The following is a 19037-nucleotide window of genomic DNA, read 5'->3' on the forward strand; positions in this document are numbered from 1 at the left end:
CGTCTGTTGTTAGTGTGCAATCGGCACTTGCAACTAGCATGCATCAGCAAAAAACCGATAACCCAGTACCAACGTCTTTGATATGACGGAAAACGCGCGATCCTGCGTCAAAATGTGGTCCAGCTTCGACACTGGCAGGGTGTAAGAAAGCGACAGCGGCTTAGGCTCCCGTCTTGTAAAAAGCAAAAAAGAATGGACGAGTCCGGAGTCGAACCGGAGACCTTTCGCATGCTAAGCGAACGCGCTACCAACTACGCCACACGCCCTATCTCTTGTGATAAAGAGTGAGGATAAAATTCAAGTCGTCCAGCAATTTTATCACGTGATCCAGGTTTTTTGGGCTACCAACATCTACTGTTTCAAGAACCATAGTATAATAGTGATTATAAGTAAATGATTTCAAGCTACGATAAACTCTGAAATGCCCAATAAGATAGCTCAAGAAAAGAAATTTCTGTTTAGACTGCAAAAAGCTCAATTTGTCTCTTGTCGTTATTGCGAGAAGTTTCACAGACGGTTTCAAGAATTTATAGCTTTTTGACAAAATTGTTCAAAATTTGTTATGACCAATTCTACCCTACAGAGAACTACCAATAAATTGTCTTTCGTTAATATTGCATTATCGTAAATGTATACTTTCGCCTCTAGAGGCTTACTTAAGTAATCATGGTCTGAAAACAACCTTTTGGGCACTGACTCTGTTCTCGTAGACCAAAGCCAAAGCTTCGTTAGCAGATTCCAAACCGCTTTCCAAAACCTTTAAGTTTGGAGTCTTGATGGTCTTGATGAGGTCTGGCACAATATCGTTCCAGAATTGGTTGTAGTTCTTAAGACTTTCTGGAGTAGCAACAAAGTCATGTCCAAAGACATGGTGAGTTCTACCATCAGCGACATAGGCAAGAAGCTTGGAGAAAGTGACCTTTCTAGAGCTGTCAAGCTTGAGGAGGTCTTCACTCAAGTTCATCAAGTTCTCGAGGATGACATCTGGAGAGCCTTCGGTGGCATCGTAGGTTTGTTGGAAGGTCTCTTCGCTGGAAACAGTATCGTAGGCATAAGCGATGCTGCCATTGGCGGCCTTCTTGACGTCCTCAATGACATTACTGTCGTTGTAGTCAAAGACTTGGTCGGCACCCAAGCTAAGCAAGAACTCGTGGTTCTTCTTGGAAGCGGTGGCGATGACATTTAAGCCATAGATCTCCTTGGCGACTTGAATGGCAATGATACCGGTAGAGGTAGCACCACCCCAGATCAACACTGTCTTGTTAGCGTTCTTGGACTTGTCGTAGGAGACCTTGAAACTGTCAGCGAAGGTGAAAGCCACGGTAGTCAAACTCAAGGTGACAGAAGCAGCACCTTCGAATGTGTCGACGGTGCCGCTTGGAGTGACACCAACAGGCAATTGGGTGTTCTTGATTTGGGTTTTGTCGTATCTGATGGTGGTGACAGGGTCAGCAATGAAGTGCTGGGAGAAGGCACCTCTGGTGGTGGAGAAGTTACCGTGCATGAAGGAAGAGACAATGTCACCCACTTCAAAACCCTTGACGTTCTTACCGACTTGTTCGACGATACCACTGGCATCGGAACCAGCAATGTCACCCTCGTGTCCGATTTGGTACACAGCGTGCTTCCAGTCGGTGGGGTTAGCGGCGAAAGCAACAGCCTTGACGAGAATTTGGTCATCATCGATGACTGGGAAAGGTCTTTGGATCACCTTGGTGAATTTTCCGGACTCGAGGATTCCACTTAAGACAGCTTGGTTGGTAGACATTATTGTATAAGAATTGATGTTTAGAAAGGAATTGGATGCGGAGAACGTTCCCTTTTTATATACTGTGTATTTGAGGATAACCGTGGCAGATTTATATTGAGATTTGCATTAGTAAGGAAATATTACTAATTTCCTATTCTTGCATTATGAACCATGCAGAAGTGGGAATTCGCGATCCTTGGTGAATCACTGTTTTGCTCACCACGGTTGTTGGGATGCGTCAAGTTGCCGTCAATTGCCGCAACCTATTGGAAACTACAAGGAGCAGCTGGTAGCGCACTTCCCACAGTGGGCTCCGATGAGCACGGTGGAAGTTTCCAGAACTTAAAATGAGCGTTGGCCCGGGTTCCATGCAGTACAGCAATTGCAACTAGGGACGAGCAACCCCTCTTGTAGTTGATCGTAATTGTTATAGCACGGGTACACAACCGCTAGCAAGATTAGCTTTCGTACTGGAGCGATCTACGAGATTTGCGGAGTGTCGATGAAATGGCGGTGGTTGGGCCGGAAGAACTAAATACTGTATGACGAGATGAATGTAGTGGCCCAGTCAATGGCTGGATACGGGCAACGCGAGACTGGAGCAAATGCTGTGCTGAGAAGGAAGGAGACGGTCATCGAGGACGTACCGCAAGCTAGTGGACTGATGTCATAGTGCAACTGCCAGCAACTCGGGTCCTAACTGGGATCCATGGTGAATACTTGCCAGTCTTTGGAGCTCTGGTTGTTCAAGCGCACTGTGTTGGATTCCGTGGCAGCGTACGATGCTTGCTCCAACGGTATGTACTCGTTGGGGAAGATGATGGAGGTGCCTGGAAGAGGAGCCTCGCCCTCGAGGTGTTTCTGTAGACTGAATTTCGAGGAGGTGCCTGGCTCAAGGTTGGTGTAAGGCCTGACGTTCATCAACTGGGGCTGGGCACCGTCCTTTTTGTTCAACACATGGCTCTTGAACATGGGTGCTGGTTTGGCAGCCTCAAGCTCTAACACCTGCTCGTTGGTTGGCTTGTGCTGGAGGTAGCTCGGTGCCAACGCCACTGGGATCGAGTTGGGCCCCTCAAAGAGCCGTATTCCCGACATTTCTGGGTACTTGATGGACTCGGTCTTGGGGTTCACGTAGTTGACCCTCTTGTGGTCGATCTTGATGATGGATGTTCCCGGCACATTAGTCCTCTTTGCCATCAAGTCATTGTCCTTGCCTAAAGAGAAGACCAACGATTTGTGGGGTTCAGTAGCCCACTTGTGAATACCAACCTTGCTGGTCTTTTCGGCCTGGATGCCTTTCTGGTTGCCTAGCCTGGAGGATGCGGGGCTAGGTCTTCGCTTTTTGTCGATCTTGAACGAGGTTTGATACAGACTGACCCCTCCCATGTCTGTCGTAGTGTAGCAGCCCGCTGTAGGCGTAGTGAAACAATTGATGACGGTAAACGTCACGGGAAATGGGTCACGTGCAAGAACAGACCCCGGTGGGATCTTCCCCATTGGGAAACGGGCTTAGGGGATCTACATTGTGGATACGAAATTAATTAATTGTTCTTTTATGTAATTCGGGGTAGATCCGATCACGGGATCCACCTCAATCAAGTATTAGTAGCACAAACATTATGCTTTAGATTACGCAGCCATGAACTAGTTCTTGACTTGTCTGACTTTGTCCCTTAAGAAGTGGGTAACTCCAGAGGCAATAATACTGATTCCCAACATCAGCACCAAGATCATGTTGGAGTATTTGAATTGTCTCTTGATGTCAGCAGGCCATCCGGTGTACAAAGCGTAGGTGGCAGTGACGGAACCAAGGTTACCAAGACCACTGACCAAGGCAGCACTGACAGCAGTACCAACATCTCCGTATCTCTCTTGGAAAATTTCAGCAGACCAGGACATACAGATAGGAACAGTAGGGCCCAAACCGAAACCACTGATCAACAATCCACCGTACTTCTTCCAGGAACCGTGCGCGTAAGTCATCACACACAAACCACAAATGATGATACAACAGCCAAAGGAGAAGATGACTGGTCTCAACTTCTTGAATTTATCGGCAAATGGAGTCATGATCAAAATACCGGCCAAGTCGAACAACCAGATTGGAGCAACCAACAAACTGACCTGGATGTCAGTAAGGTGAGGGTTGTTGGTGGTGATGATGGTAGCAGCGAAGACACTGATACCGATACCACAACCGACGACACCGAAGTACATGATGATGATAGGCCAGATTCTCAAATCGGTGATGACTTGGACCACGTCCTTGAAAGTCCACTTCAAGAGCACATATCTGTGCTGGATGTCTCTGCGGTGAATTTCTCTTTCCTCTGCACTCAATGGGTGGGTTGGGGTGAAGAACCTGTTGTAAAATACCATCAACTTGTTGGTGGACTCATTTCCAGTCTTGAAAGGTCTGTCTGGCAACCACCACAATAAGGAGATACCGACAGCCATGGTAATAACACCGTAGATCAAGTACATCCATTGCCATCCAGTGTAGCCTCTGTTACCATCAATCTTTTGAACACCAGCACTGACCAAACCACCAACAGCGGCAGAAATTTGAGCGGCTGTGAAATAGTAACCAATTCTTCTAGTAGATCTGTCGTTAGGGTACCACAAGGAAACGTAGTAACTCATACCTGGCCAAGTACCAGCTCCAACCATACCGGAGATGAATCTCACGGCCTTTAAGCCACCAGGGTTACTCAAAGTAGAGTAACAGGTGTAAACGAGACCGACAGTGAGAACAATTCTGGCCAACCAAGATTGAGGACTAACCCTGGTCATGATCAAGTTCATTGGGACATCGAAAACAATGTAACCAACGTAGTAAAGAGCGGAGGCAGTGGAAAGATCCTTACGGGTCAACCCTAACTGTTGACGAAGGGAGTGTCCAGCAGTTCTGTTCATGGTCAAGGTGTTTCCGTATGCATTACCACCAAAGGATGTCAAGAAGTACATGCACCATAACGCAGGGATGATTCTTCTGTCTAACTTTCTGTAGATCTTGTCCAACTTCTTTGGATCCACATCGTGAGCATCGGAATTGATAGAGTTCTCATCGATGGAAGCAGTCTTGTCAGCTTTGCTAGAAGCAATCTCGTCACGGACTGGTGATTCTGACATGTCTGGTGAATAGTTAGACAGGGTTGCTTCTTCGCACTAAGGTCAGTCTAATAACGATTTACAATGCAGTATTTTATAGTTTATATATTTATTTTCGGTAGGATTGCGTGGGAATATCCGTGTGACTACGAGTCAAGTAATTGCGGCATCTCCCGAGTGAGTCAGATGACTCGCGCGCAAAATTATGAGTCTTTGGGTAGGAAAGATAAGCTGTTGGGTGTGCTGATGCAGGGACGGCTGGTTCTAAATGGCAGTTTCGGGTGGTATTCCGTCCAGACAAACCTGACGAGCGGAAATATGCCTTAGCTGCATTTTTTGTGAGCCAATCAGCTGAGGGTTTCCGCCTTCCAATTTCTTCCATTTCTCCGGCAGACCCTGTGAATCATCCGTGGACATTATGCACGGCATAGTATGCGCAGAGTAATAGGCCAACACGCATCATAGCCCTACGTCTACATTTATTAGACGCCCAACATTCTCTTAACAGAAATCACAAAAGGCACCGCCAATAAAATCGTACTACCAGCGTCTTCATTTCCAATCAAAACCCGTTGAACGCTTTATTTTGTAGGGCTTTAGGAGTATTAATTACACTTGGCAAATCATTGTTGAGTTGACCGGGTAAACCAGGATTTTCACTTCCTCACTCCCATTAATACATTTCCGTTCAGCAGTATTCCAAAGTCCGCATATCCATCGAACTGAAAAATTTGACAGGAAGAGGCTTTCTCTACACGCATCACCGAACGGCACAAACGCTCAAAATTATTTTTGCAACCCGATTTCTTCGCAGGCAGTCAATTGAGAATCTTGTACTTTGCCTCGATTCACTTAGATCATTAATATTGGTATTTGATCAGCATTGGGAAGCACTTTGGACAGCCCCTTCAAGCTAGTTTCGCTGATCGAAAATATTCTTGCGGCAATATGGGTGGGATGATTGAATGGAAATCATGGAATTTCAGGTATCGGAGTTTACATATTTAATATCCGTAAAGCATATGCGCGTCAGTGTATTTGGTCGTCTACGGTTATTATTTTCAAGCCAGTTGTAGACCGCCCTTCTCATCGCAGGTCGATCACCGGAGTGCCAGAAATTATACTTGGATATTAAGATCGAGGAAAGATATATTAAATTATTATGATGTCAAAATCATTGATGTAGATTATATATGTAAATTATTAGTTTCTATGAATTTTGGTCTCTCCCATTAGAGAGGACATCCATGCTGCAAACGTGCATCAAACATTGTGTTTTCTATTAAATTTTGTTTGCACGATTAGTTCTTGACTTGTCTGATTCTGTCCTTCAAGAAGTGAGTGACACCGGAAGCCATGATACTGACACCCAACAACATGACCAACATCATGTTGGAGTAGTGGAATTGTCTCTTGACATCAGCAGGCCATGAACTGTAGAAGGCACGGGTGACAGTAACGGAACCAAGAGAACCGAAACCACTGACCAAGGCAGCACTGACGGCAGAACCAACATCACCGTATCTCTTGGAGAAAATTTCGTTAGACCAGGACATACAGATAGGAACAGTTGGACCCAAACCGAAACCACTGATCAACATACCGGAGTACTTCTTCCATGGGCCGTGAGCGTAGGTCATAATGAACAAACCAGCCATAATGATACAACAACCGAAGGAAAAGATGACTGGTCTGAACTTCTTGAATTTATCAGCAAGTGGAGTCATGATCAAAATACCGGCCAAGTCGAACAACCAAATTGGAGCAACCAACAAGTTAACTTGGACATCTGTGAGCTTGGGGTTGTTGGTAGTGATGATGGTAGCAGCGAAGACATCGATACCGATACCACAACCGACGACACCGAAGTACATGATGATGATAGGCCAGATTCTCAAATCGGTGATGATTTCAAAGACTTCCTTGTAGCCCCACTTGACAACAACTTGCTTGTCTTTAATGTCCAATTGGTGGATTGCCTTTTCTTCTTCGTTCAATGGGTGGGAAGTAGTGAAGTAACGGTTGTAGAAAGTAGAGAGCTTGCCGGTTGATTCACTTTCAGTCTTGAAAGGTCTGTCTGGCAACCACCACAATAAGGAGACACCAACAGTCATGGTAATAACACCGTAGATCAAGTACATCCATTGCCATCCAGTGTAGCCTCTGTTACCATCAATGTGTTGGACACCAGCACCGACCAAACCACCGACAGCAACAGAAATTTGGGTAGCAGTGAAGTAGTAACCAATTCTTCTGGTAATTCTTTCGTTAGGGTACCACAAGGAGATGTAGTAACTCATACCTGGCCAAGTACCAGCACCAACCATACCGGAGATGAATCTCACGGCCTTTAAGCCACCAGGGTTGCTCAAGGAGGAGTAACAGGTGTAAACGAGACCGACAGTGATAACAATTCTGGCCAACCAAGATTGAGGACTGACCTTGGTCATGATCAAGTTCATTGGGACATCGAAAACAATGTAACCAACGTAGTAAAGAGCAGAAGCAGTGGAAAGATCCTTACGACTCAATCTCAAGTGTTGACTAAGCGAGTGACCTTTGTCTCTGTTCATGACCAAAGTGTTACCGTAAGCACCACCACCGAAGGAAGTCAAGAAGTACATACACCATAAGGCAGGGATGATTCTGTAATCCAACTTTCTGTAGATTCTGTCCAACTTCTTTTGATCAATATCTTGAGGGTCAGAAGTGATGGAGTTTTCATCAACGGAAGCAGAGTCGATGACTTTGCTGGAGTCAAGTTCGTCACGAATTGGAGCTTCAGCTTCAGGCATTTCTGCTGAGTATTTCTCGGACATCTCTGATGATTATTGCAATGAGAGAGGGAAATGCTGATCCTTATATACTTGAGTTTTCTTGAAGTGATGAGGCAGGAAAGCCAGATTCTGTTGAGTCAGTACGATGATTCGCAGTGACTATGAATCATGGATGCGCGGCTTTTACCGGGCGACTCAGATGACTACGCCATGACACAAAAATATTTGGCAGACGTTGGGACAGACATATACGGTGATTAGCGAGAAAAAGCATTTCTACAGACAAGACACGTACCCACAGATCCTTTTCCAGGCTTAGGTGCTTCACAGAAGTACCTGGACCATTGCCTCTTAGGGCAGGCTGGGGTCCTACCACCCGTGCTATCCAGTACTCAGTAGTCGAGGTTGGGCTTTTTCTGATCTCTCAGTCTTACATCCCTTAGAAGTATGCCGCCGTTATGCACGATTGTGCATAATAGGCACAATAGGCTCCCAATAATGGCCTTACATATACTGTATGCCCAACATTCTCGAAGCGGAAATAGGCGAGCCAATTATACTTGTGTCTTGTTACCATACTTATAAAATATCATAGCCAATCGTGATTAGATCTCCTCACCAGCGTGTGTAGGCGCCCGGTTTCTGAGTTCTCCTAGGGCATTGTTGGCGAGGGAACCCACCCCTTGTTGGGAACCGGGTTGCAAATCTGGAAATAACCTCCTTAATGAGTGGAAGGTAATGTTGGCAAACTCCACAGTTTGATCCACGCAAAAACTATGGGTGATTCCGTCTTCCAACTCATCCACATTGAATACTACATTTTTTTCGGGGTTGTGGTACCTCGAGAGAAGGTAGGATCTGCTGTGATCGTGCACCCAGTGGTCTTTAAGGGCGAAGAACGACCATAACTTCGTTCCCTGCAGCGGGAGCTCCTGGAAGTACCAATCGTTGAACTTGTCATCTCGCACTATATCCGTCATTTCCTCGCGGGCCAAATCAATGGCGTGCCTGATGATCTTCCCATCCCGGAATATGTTGTAACACCCGGTGATGGAGTTTGCCCAGGACTCCAACGACTTGTCGTCTTCAAGCTTGGGCTTCGACACCACAAACCTTCCTATGATCCTTCTGATCGTGTGCTCGGAAAGAACGAGTTGCAATAGCGTGCTGAAGAAGACTAATACGGGGACGATGGGTAGGTAACGGGTGAGTTTGGTAAACAAAACCCCCGAGTCAGATTGCGCTATGTCGATGATAGTTGGACAGATGAAGCCACCAAGCTTGATCTTGAACTTCCCTTTCAATTCCACATCTTCGTTCAACTTGACGATCAAGCGCTGAAGAACATACGACCCCATGGAATGTGACAAGAAGTAAAGGTCCACCTTTTTGCCATGGGAATGGTGGCGGAGAATGTGTTCCTTGAGGATCTCGTGCTTGTGCTGGGTCTGGAACTTCAAGCCGTAGTATTTGTAGGGCACTTCTTCTTCGTCCTTCGACTTGGTAGTTTGGTAGCCAGCATGGCTGGCACACACGATTTCGAGGGTGGGGAACTGCTCCTGAAGAAGGTCCAAGTAGGTGGTGTAGTACTCCACCAAGCCTGGGTTGCCAGGGATAAACATCAAAAGACGCGCTGTTTCTGCCGACTCTACTGCCAGCTTGTGATAGTAGCTGGTACAGGGCTGTGATGGATGTGTGGTTATCATGACAGTGCTAGAGTTCAATTGGGGTGGCGATCTGAATATATAGCAAGGGTCCAGACGATAGAATCCAGTGCTTTTCCAGATGCGCACGATTTTACCACATCACTCTAAGTGGTACAGTTCTAGAACGACGAATGGGGTAGGATACGAGGTTGCCATGGGGTGTAAAGGTCTGGAACATTGGAAGGGGTGGAACGTTGTTATGCGGTTGCATTTTCCCGCAGATGCATCCTATAGTGCTTGGAATAGCCAGATCATTTTGTATGAACTTATTTCTACAAAGAAGCCGATAAACTACGCATATGAAAGAAATGTAGAATTTTAATGAAAAAGCTTCAAAAGCCTGATGGTACTGTATATCTAGACGCAAGTTGAAAATTCTGGAAGAGTAATGCCCTAGTAGCTTTGGGAATTGGACAAGATGCAATACTAGCAACAACCAACGACGATTCCTGGATGGTGTGTATATCTTATTTAGCAATTGTGGAGTCTAGCTTGTATGACCAATTAATTAAGTATTCCACTTTTAGTTACTATGACTTGTGGGGTCTACTTGTTATAACCAACGACTCAACACTACTTGGTGGTTTGGATTGATCTAATAGGTGTAGAGACATTGTTAAACCAACAGCTGAACAGTATGGTTTAGTAGGCTGTGATTGTGAATCAATAAACCAACGACTGAACTGCATGGCTTCGTAGAATTTTCGTTTCTAGAAAGTGAGTCTTCTTGAATGTCTTGAGTCTAGACAGTAGGAATTATTGGTTTCTTGACTACAAACAGGAGATCTACGGGTATAACCCACCCCATGCCGGGCTTGCCAACTACATGCTTTAAAGGAGTATTTATTGCAGAATATTTCATATAATGGGCGAGCTACCTTACTCCTCAGCATTTTGTCAGCACCCGTTCATAGTACCATGAGTTCGTTTTGTCACTATCCTTTCGGATGGGTCAGTTTTTAGTTTTAATTTTATAGTGCTTGGTTCCAGTATCAGCACTTGGCTCACAGCTATCTTTATCAAAGAGATCCCGCTCGTAGTAATGTAAGTACCCGTACTGGTCTAGCAAGATGATAGTTTGAGTACGGGTCCCATAGTAATCGCCTGCAACGGAATTGACCTGCTCTGGTGCTAGGTGGGTTTTTAAAGGTGGAATGTATATCGAGTTCTGCAACTCCGCCAATTTGTTGACGAAACCCGTTTCTTCCTTTATTTTAGGATCATACGTATTTTGGCTCAAAATCCGAAAGCCTGCTTCCACAATTTGTTCCTGGCTGTATTCTTCAGCGAGGGAAGTCTGGACCATTCCCAGGAGTAGCGCCTCGCCCATCTTTACCTTTGTCCACGGATTGTAGTACAAGGAGTTCGAAATACCAATAGTTCTTTGTTTGCTGAAGTCTCCGTGTAGTTTCGACTCCCCATGCGAGTCAAAAAGGGTCCCTTTATCTCCTCGATTACTCAACACATTTAGATGGTTGAGTTTGGAGGAGTCATCGACCCCCAATTTGCCATAGATGAACGTAAACCCGCCTATTTTTCCTAAGTCAATTCGTTTCAGCAAATTGCTATGCCATTCTTCATCATCCTCTTCTGATATTAGATACTGTATGGGAAGAACACCTCGTGACACCTGACTAAGTGCAGCTAGTAGTTAGTATGAGTTAGTTTGGATACACTGTAACATATACTCACTGGTAGAATCAGGCTCTCTGTAGTTGACCAAAACAGCTATCTTACCATGGTTAGAGACGCCAATCCATGTTCCATGTTCTGGTCTGCCCAAGTCAAGCGGCGAAAGAATCTCAGTTGTATCATCAACCTTTCGGAATGTGGCCATTTGAGTGGGTCTTTTGAAGTATTCATCCCTGTTAGACAAGAGTATCAAGGGGAACTGAGGATGTTCTGTTGTAGCTATTACAATACACATTCTGGCTAGGGTTGACTGCTACAAAGTGTGGTATGATTATAGATATTTTAGATCGCACCTGCATTTTGGGTTTTGTGGGGAACCACTCCACCGAGTCAGTTTTTTTGGGCTAGCTGGGTGGGCTTTGTCAAACACGTAAGAAATAGAGAGTAGCTTGCGGATAACCGAAGCTCCAAGAATCAAGTTACAAGTTCTTGAACACTTCCAAATGAGATATCGGCTATATTTCCAAAATCTTCAACAGTGCTTTCTGCAGAGGAGGAACGTAATTTCAATACTCGGTTTGCTGCCTGGTCCCACTTGTACAAAGCTTCATTTTCCTCCTCCGGATTAGCGAAGCTCAGGCTCTTGATATTTGCCATCATGTTTGCAATCTCAGATGACTCGGGAAGTAACGGTTGGCTGCTCGCATCGAATGACTCATCTCCATCACCTTCCTCATTAATGATCTCTCCGTAGAAAGCATTCTCTTCATCTTCATTCTCTAGCTCCACTGGAACTTGTTCGATGTCGAAGTTTTCCTCGTAGACATTTTCTTTCAACTTGTCATTTGTGAATAGTTCCTTTATCGATTGGAATCCAGATTTCATTGTTGATGTTGCACCAAGTTTGTTAGCATTGAAGGAGAACTTGTTTCTGCTCCTTAACACGAATTTCATATCCTCTTCTTCAACGTCGGGGACCCTCGAAAATTCTCCCAAGATTGCCGAGTTTCTGAAGAAAGGCATCCGAGCGATCGCATCAACAGTGGGTCTAGAGTGAGGATCCCAAGAGAGGCACTCTTTGACAACATCTGCTAGTTCTTTGTTAGCTGATCCAGGGATCATCTGCCTTAATGTCACGCCTGGTTCAGCTGGAAAGACAAAACCAAGTTTTTGTGCTAAATCTTGAGCTTCGCCCCAGAATCCTCCTAAAGGAATGAATGTTTGTTGAGAAGTATCTGGCAAAACAGGAGAGCCCATTACTTTGAGGATTCGCCAAATCTGGTCTAGTTCATTTGAGCCCGGAAACAATGGCGTGAAATTTGCAATCTCGGCTGCAACACTCCCAAATGCCCAAATATCAATGGGGCGAGAATACCACTTCTGTCTCAACAAGATTTCTGGTGATCTATACCACCTTGTGGAAACGTAGGCGGTGTATTGTTTCAAGTTGTGGATATGGCGTGCTAATCCATAATCACCTAGCTTTACCACGAAATTGTCGTGCTTTCTGTGGGGAGGAATCGCTTCTTTCGAACCGTAGTACTGATGGGTAGGTATTACCAAAATGTTCTCAGGCTTCACATCCCTATGGAAGTAGTTATTGTTGTGGATGTGACCAATGGCGCACAACACCTGGCTCAAAATGCTTTTCAAGGTAGTCTGGGAAAAGCGGACAGATCTTCTTGCTTTCATCAACTGGTAGAGATTCTGGTTGAGCGACTCCATGACGATATGCAACTGATAGTTTTTGTCATCGATGAACATCTCGTAAACTTGCACAAGACAGGGATGGGAGGGGATCGCAAGGATAAACCGCACTTCCTTAACTCGGGTGTAGTCTTTCAACGTGTTCAATCTTTTCTTCATAGTTTTGATGGCGACAAGGCAGGTCAAATTGTGTTGAGCATCTTGCAATGGCTCGAGAAGGGTCCCTTTCTTATACTGACGTGGGCACAAGAGGCTGGAGCTTCTAAACCTGCACTTCGCCAATTCGACGGTGCCAAACGACCCGTTGCCCAAATTGCTGAGGGACTGGTAGTTCTCTTGGTGAGACTTCACGGGAAGTTGCGGAGGCGGGTTGTTGAAGTCGGGAGGCAAGCTCAGCATGGTTTACCTGGTGGGAACAAGAAGAGCACTAAACGCCAAAGGTGATGGATTTTGAGCGGGTGATTTGTGGTCGCAGTTTTTGCAACAATTGAATGCGAACTTTCATTCAGACCAGTATCAGGCACCAGCGATTACTACGCCAGACAATGGATTCATGGAAGCGTACAGCTCTTCTTGAATTCTACAGTGGACCACTCACACGGAGGATTTCGTTAGGTATGTATTATGACATGGACTAGAAGTGGATGTAATCCGCGTTGTCGCCCAAGTCGTCGCTTTCGCTTGAGGAGTCGTCCACTATCAAGAACGCCGAGTTCTCGTTGAAGGTAGAGGTGGATGCTGGGGACTGTTCTTTTGAAGTATCCACATACACATCATAGCGGCTATCGTCCAGACTCACAAAGAGCAGAGCGGGGTCCACAGTGTAGCTGTTGATGGTCACAGTGGAAGGGGTCTCGTCCTCATTGTCGCTTTCCACAAGCACCTCTTCCTCTTCTGTAGCCACGTACTTGTTGGCGGGCGTGACCATCAAGTCTTGGTGCCTTTTGGTGACCTGATGGGTCAACGAACAGGCCTTGCCCTTGGGACATGTTCCATCCTCCTCGAAGTCCGGACAGTTGAACACATGAAGAAGGGGGCACTTCTTGCCCCTGCCACACCAGCCTCCGATGACAAATGGCCGGCACACCCACACTTCGTGGTTTGGGTTGTCATAACAGGGGGGTTTCCAGTGCTGGAACCAGCACTGGCTATTGGTACACTTCTTTTCGAGAAAGTACCGACATATGGGTGTATTGTGTTCGTTGCAGTCATGCGAGAACAAACAGTTCTTGTCGTAACACCTGTTGAGTAAGTATTGGCGACAAATCCGTATTCTGGACTTGTCATGCTGATATGTACATGCTGAACCTTTCTGACATATGCCTGTATTTGAAAGATCCGAAAGAAATCTCAGTTAGTAGCGGTTTCCAAAAATCCAAGAATCTACTCACCTGTTCTTGTAAAGTATCGACACTGGTCCACGGGTATTCTAATGTTAGTATGATGCTGGTCTTCTTGCAATCGTCCACAGGGTACATACCTCTTCTTGCGTCCACCAAAGCATTTCAACACTCCATTATGCTTCCTTGTATACGTCCTGCCGTCCCACGTGGCACTCCGCGATTTATCACCTTCAGGAACTGTGATAGGGACGAGTCTGTTGCCCAAACGAGTGACCGCAAATTTATCTCCATCGACCTCCACCCTATCACAACCATCTGTCTTGCTTCTATACTTAGCCACCCGACTTCGCAAATTCACAAGACGACGCTGCTCCTTTAAGGTATTCTGAACAGCAAGTTGCGCCTGCTGTAATGCTTGATACTTCTGTTGATCCTGGTGATATATCGTGGAGTTGACAAGGGACATTCCTCCTTTGGACACACGAGAGACGTATGAAGAAGACTCAGCACGCCCATCCCCATTTCCATCACCGTTGAGCACATATGTCATGTTTCTATAAGTGGTTGGTCTTGCAGCTCTATAGCCGCCACGGTAACCTCCTCTGCCTCGACCTCTTCCTCCAAATAGTTGACCCGAAGGGTACGGCAGAACGGAAGCACCTCTTTTCTGCTCTTCAATGGCCTTCTTAAGAGCCGCGATCTCTGCGTATTTCTTCTTCACGTCTTCGCTGTCCGCCATTCCGAATAGTTGGTTATGTTTGGGATGGATCTCATTAGATATGTTGAAGCGTGATACAGAGTCACGTGATCAAATGTTATAGGTGGAGTCTAACTTTAAGGGAACGACAGCGGAGGTAAACGAGCTGACAACCCACATAGTGATTTATGGACATAAACCAGCTCAGCTGCGCTCTTTTATCGACATGAAAGTGCTTTCCTATTGATATAAGAGCAAAGCCAACTCGAGGCATCAATGATGCACGTGACCAAACATCGATTCCAGAAATGACTAATTGAATAATTGTTACTGATCTGAACAGATAATTACCCAACCATGAGTTACCTGAAGGTCAAGAAATACGCAGAGTCCGCGGTGGCCAATATCATCCCATTGGATCCGGATTCCTGCAAAGAACTCGTGGATTATGCTCTTACGTTGCCGTCAAACCAAGCGATTCAGAACCATTTCTTGAACATGCTAGGCGAAACTGAAGAGTCATTGAAGTTTATCACCAAATTCCTTCAATTGAAACAAGAAGAAGATGCTGCATCGAAACCACAGAAGCCGAAAAGACAGGAGGCTAAACCAAAGGCCACCAGTTCCGGTTCGAACGCTTGGATTTCCACACCTTCTCCTCCTAAGGAGCCAGTCAGAAAGGGAAGGCTCGATAGAAATAAATCCTCTCACAACACCTCAGAGCTTCTTGATCTAAAGCCTTCCAACCAATTGTCTTCTCAACAAGTCAAAAAGAACAAGAAGAAAAACCTCGATAATTTGAAGGATATAGAAGCTATACTAACGGAGCTCGAGTTGAAATCTTCCAACGAGACTAACAGAAGGTGCAATTGCATGGCTACAAGACATCCATTATTTGAAATGGCTCCCAACTGTCTAAACTGTGGAAAAATCATCTGTGTCAAAGAGGGTCTTCAACCATGTTCTTTCTGTGGACATGAATTATTAAATCATAAAGAGCGACTTGAAATCATGAATGTTTTAAGACAAGAAAAAGATGAACTTGAAAATAAGCAAGATAATTTGCAGAACAAGAAGATTCAAGAGCAGAAGACCACTCTTTCGAAACCCAAAAGCAAGAAAATCGTTGTCAGCATGAATGCCGGAGAAAACCTATGGAAGGCCCAAGATCGAGCGCTCAAACAGGCTGAATTGGAAGCAAAACGGGCCAAGGAACTTGAAGATAAAAAAGAAGCTGAGAGAAAAGAAGTGGAAGAACAAGAGGAAGAATTAAAGAAATACGAATTAAGTAAGCAGGTAAATCCCGACCTTTTGAAAGCACAAGAAAGGTTAGAAACCTTACTTAATTTCCAAAGCACTGGTGCTGAGAGAACTAAAATCATTGACAATGCTGCAGATTATCAATTGCCTAGCAGCGGAGGAAGTATGTGGTTATCGCCCGTTGAGCGAGCATTGCAATTGAAAAAGCAGCAGAAGATATTGAGAAAACATGAAGAGAGCATACAGGCCAGAAGTGGGAGAGGAAAAGTTACAGTCGAAATGGTTATCAAGAATGGCAAAGTTACAATGGTTGAAAAGCAGCACACCGGAAGAATTGTTGAAGATAAGGATGAAGAGATCAATGCATTGGAAGAAGAATTACAACAAGAAAAGCAGCTCCACGAACAAGATCTCAGCAAAAACATTTGGGATTATGAAAAGGATCAAAAGAAATGGGAAAGACCAGTGTACATGGGCAAGGCCCCAGGCAATGATAGTATTGAGGTCAAGCATGGAAGGGTCCAATTTGCATTTGATCCGGAAGAAAATGAGTTGTTATAAGCATTGAAGGTGGTTGAAATTTAGGTAGAACAATAGATAAGGGTGAAACATTGCAATATCAAGATCCTCACTCAGGATATTAATGATTTCAAAATCAATGTACTCTGGCAACTTGACTTGGAAAGTCATGCTAGGAACCAGTTTCTTTTCAATTAATTCGGAGAGAACTCTATGCATGTATGACACTACTATGTCATAAATTTCTTAACGTATCACGCTGATGTTCCATTCGCTTACGAGCCTGGTCAATTATCTGTTTCGCCCATTCGAATTCTCATTATCTACAATTCCATGTAAATGAGCATTTGTTAAGTTGCGTGAAGCAAATTACTCTTTTATTAGCTCTGGACGAATAAATTTTATCCGGATTCACCATGAGAAGGATTTTAGAAAGTTGCATGAAATATATTTACGTTGAGTAGGACAAAATTTGACTTTATATCATGCTATTACATATTCCTTGGGAGAAAGTATAGACTAGATGATGCTCAACCTAATTCTATAAATAACTTTAAAACAATAATCCGTAAGGCTCTTTGGCAATGGACAGTCATAGTAGCTATAAGTCCATGGATACATCATGGACATCACTAAGTGAACGATTATTATTAATAGACTTATTTCAGAAACCTAGTGCGTGCCCCAAATTGATGGCCAATGAATCCCATAAAACTGTATGCGACTGTGTAGTCTTAGTCTATTAACATCTTAAATAAATAAAGATATGAGATATACAGCATGGTTTCACAGGAAGTTAATTTATCTTCCCATTCTTCTTTTAAATGCCTTAGCCCTAGGATCATTAATCTTCAATCTCTGGTAATTCATACTGATTGGTTTGATCATACCCTTGGTGTTTTTTGGTTCTTTACTAACATATTCGTCATTATCATCTGAACTATCAGATTCTGCATTGTCAGAATCGATAAATGCTACTAATTGATCATGATCTTCTTTATTGATCTTCTCAATTTCCTTATGAATGTTCTTGCCCTTGAGTTCATCCTCTCCGACTTCAGCAAGCCTGGGCTTGATCTTCCATCTTCTTGTAGTTCTCTTTTGTGTGAACTTCTTTTTCTTTCTGGGTACTGCCGGGTCATTTGTGGATTCCTCTTCTTCAATTTCTTCTTCAATCTCCTCCTCCAGGTAATGGTTGTCTTCTTCCTGAATCGATTTAAAATCATTGAATACGTCAGAAAGTTTCTTCGATAAAAATCTATGGGATTTCAAGGGCGACGGTGAAACCAGAAAGTCTAATGTAGTGCTCCTCACTGGTGTTTTGGTAGGCGAGTTATTGAATGGCGATGAATTAATCTTGACCAACCGTGGGGTTTGAATGGGCGAAGCCTGGGATTTGACGGGAGTGTCTAAGGGGTTATTATTGAATGGAGAGACCTTTATGAAAGGTGAAGATCTCGATTTTCTTGGAGTGTTGACAGGCAGTTTGCCTGGTGTGAATGCAGGGTTGGACGATGATCTGGTTGGTGAATTCATATCCATTGGAGATGGGGAAGGTTTCAGAGGTGACAATGAAAACTCGAATTTGCGGTTATTCTTGGCCAAGTATTGGGGAGTTTCCAAACCCTTCAATGTGAACGAAGGTGGCAGTGGTTTTGTAGGCGTGGTTGAATTGGCAGCAGAGAGTAGTTTTTCGGCCAAGTTGGACTTTTGTTTGCTGGTGGAGCCACCATCAACTGGCTTCAACTTGGTGGGGGTTTTGAAGAGCTCGTTGCCAGTACTTGTTTCTTTTTGTTTCAAAGGTGACGAATCTGGAGGAGTGAAACGGAAGTCGAATATCGATAGCACCTTTCCGTTGGCCTGAGGGGTGGGTCCCAATTCCCCTTGCACATTTTGGTACTCGGGAGTCTCATCTTCAGCCTCAGGCTCCTGGTCAGACTGGACGTCGTTTACGTTGATGTTGATTTCGAGCTCTTTAGCCTTCACTGGCACCTGATTCTGCGTTTTAACTGTACGGTAGGTCTTATAGAGCTTGTAAATTTTTGGATCCAACTTGACATCTTGTTTCGAGGGAAGACGGTTATGTTGCTTCTGGAACTGGTGCTCCCAAGTCTTGATCTGGTGCTTTAGGGATGTAACGGAAGTCATGCTGGAGAACAGTAACGCGACGCGTTAATTATGGATTGGTGATAACGCGGCTGGCTCATCTGATGAGATCATCAGATAAGGTGTGCACGACCAGACAATAACTCGGAGTCGTAAATGTTGCCTGTACCAACAGTCATCTTGGAGTTCTAGACACTGTAGCGTGGGCTGGCTAGGGAGGTAAGGGAAAAATAGATTGCTGATTGGTAGATATGAACAAAGAGAACCTTTCCTCTGAAATCATCTTTTGCGTAAGTTAATAAATGAACGGAACAGAACAGCGCAATTATCCCAGAGGACCAACACAGGAACAATTTCAACCTTAACTTCTGGCGTATTACATCTGATAGCTTAGATCCGAAGAATATTATTTTCTGTCAGATTTTCTCC

The 19037-nt window shown here is 44.6% G+C and overlaps 11 protein-coding genes and 1 non-coding gene across 12 annotated transcripts; 1 reads left to right on the forward strand and 11 right to left on the reverse strand.

Annotated features, from left to right (window-relative positions):
- Positions 1 to 193: 193 nt before the first annotated feature.
- On the reverse strand, positions 194 to 266 carry CANTADRAFT_t204. The gene has a single exon. It is a non-coding gene; the product is annotated as a tRNA-Ala (tRNA).
- A 398-nt stretch (positions 267 to 664) lies between these two features.
- CANTADRAFT_91341 (zinc-binding alcohol dehydrogenase family protein) lies at positions 665 to 1768 on the reverse strand (the record flags this gene model as incomplete). The annotated part of the gene is made up of 1 exon (XM_020211806.1): positions 665 to 1768. One exon carries the CDS (start codon positions 1766 to 1768, stop codon positions 665 to 667), a length of 1104 nt encoding a protein of 367 aa, XP_020063009.1.
- A 678-nt stretch (positions 1769 to 2446) lies between these two features.
- CANTADRAFT_7369 (uncharacterized protein) lies at positions 2447 to 3136 on the reverse strand (the record flags this gene model as incomplete). Its single annotated transcript, XM_020211105.1, has 1 exon — positions 2447 to 3136. The coding sequence occupies one exon, from the start codon at positions 3134 to 3136 to the stop codon at positions 2447 to 2449; it is 690 nt and encodes a 229-aa protein (XP_020063010.1).
- A 145-nt stretch (positions 3137 to 3281) lies between these two features.
- Positions 3282 to 4938, reverse strand: CANTADRAFT_26896 (MFS general substrate transporter). Its single transcript, XM_020207923.1, has one exon. It carries the CDS (start codon positions 4880 to 4882, stop codon positions 3395 to 3397), a length of 1488 nt encoding a protein of 495 aa, XP_020063011.1. The 5' UTR covers positions 4883 to 4938; the 3' UTR covers positions 3282 to 3394.
- A 1224-nt stretch (positions 4939 to 6162) lies between these two features.
- CANTADRAFT_91343 (MFS general substrate transporter) lies at positions 6163 to 7680 on the reverse strand (the record flags this gene model as incomplete). The annotated part of the gene is made up of 1 exon (XM_020211807.1): positions 6163 to 7680. One exon carries the CDS (start codon positions 7678 to 7680, stop codon positions 6163 to 6165), a length of 1518 nt encoding a protein of 505 aa, XP_020063012.1.
- Positions 7681 to 8243: 563 nt separating this feature from the next.
- Positions 8244 to 9344, reverse strand: CANTADRAFT_91344 (uncharacterized protein; the record flags this gene model as incomplete). The annotated part of the gene is made up of 1 exon (XM_020211808.1): positions 8244 to 9344. One exon carries the CDS (start codon positions 9342 to 9344, stop codon positions 8244 to 8246), a length of 1101 nt encoding a protein of 366 aa, XP_020063013.1.
- A 952-nt stretch (positions 9345 to 10296) lies between these two features.
- Positions 10297 to 11271, reverse strand: CANTADRAFT_55138 (uncharacterized protein; the record flags this gene model as incomplete). The annotated part of the gene is made up of 2 exons (XM_020210408.1): positions 10297 to 10988; positions 11037 to 11271. 2 exons carry the CDS (start codon positions 11269 to 11271, stop codon positions 10297 to 10299), a joined length of 927 nt encoding a protein of 308 aa, XP_020063014.1.
- A 707-nt stretch (positions 11272 to 11978) lies between these two features.
- Positions 11979 to 13082, reverse strand: IME2 (protein kinase; the record flags this gene model as incomplete). Its single annotated transcript, XM_020210361.1, has 1 exon — positions 11979 to 13082. A coding segment is annotated over one exon (1104 nt), but the record flags the coding sequence as incomplete, so codon positions are not given.
- A 250-nt stretch (positions 13083 to 13332) lies between these two features.
- Positions 13333 to 14004, reverse strand: CANTADRAFT_40939 (uncharacterized protein; the record flags this gene model as incomplete). Its single annotated transcript, XM_020208848.1, has 1 exon — positions 13333 to 14004. A coding segment is annotated over one exon (672 nt), but the record flags the coding sequence as incomplete, so codon positions are not given.
- Positions 14001 to 14922, reverse strand: CANTADRAFT_284994 (uncharacterized protein). The gene has a single exon (XM_020208252.1). The coding sequence runs from the start codon at positions 14763 to 14765 to the stop codon at positions 14067 to 14069; it is 699 nt and encodes a 232-aa protein (XP_020063017.1). The 5' UTR covers positions 14766 to 14922; the 3' UTR covers positions 14001 to 14066.
- An 84-nt stretch (positions 14923 to 15006) lies between these two features.
- On the forward strand, positions 15007 to 16896 carry CANTADRAFT_12498 (uncharacterized protein). Its single transcript, XM_020206228.1, has one exon. The coding sequence runs from the start codon at positions 15081 to 15083 to the stop codon at positions 16542 to 16544; it is 1464 nt and encodes a 487-aa protein (XP_020063018.1). The 5' UTR covers positions 15007 to 15080; the 3' UTR covers positions 16545 to 16896.
- A 407-nt stretch (positions 16897 to 17303) lies between these two features.
- CANTADRAFT_28519 (uncharacterized protein) lies at positions 17304 to 18653 on the reverse strand (the record flags this gene model as incomplete). The annotated part of the gene is made up of 2 exons (XM_020208253.2): positions 17304 to 17939; positions 18240 to 18653. Coding segments are annotated over 2 exons (1050 nt in total), but the record flags the coding sequence as incomplete, so codon positions are not given.
- Positions 18654 to 19037: the final 384 nt, after the last annotated feature.

The sequence above is a fragment of the Suhomyces tanzawaensis genome, assembly GCF_001661415.1.
Source record: "Suhomyces tanzawaensis NRRL Y-17324 unplaced genomic scaffold CANTAscaffold_6, whole genome shotgun sequence".
Classification (NCBI taxonomy): Eukaryota; Fungi; Ascomycota; class Pichiomycetes; order Serinales; family Debaryomycetaceae; genus Suhomyces; species Suhomyces tanzawaensis.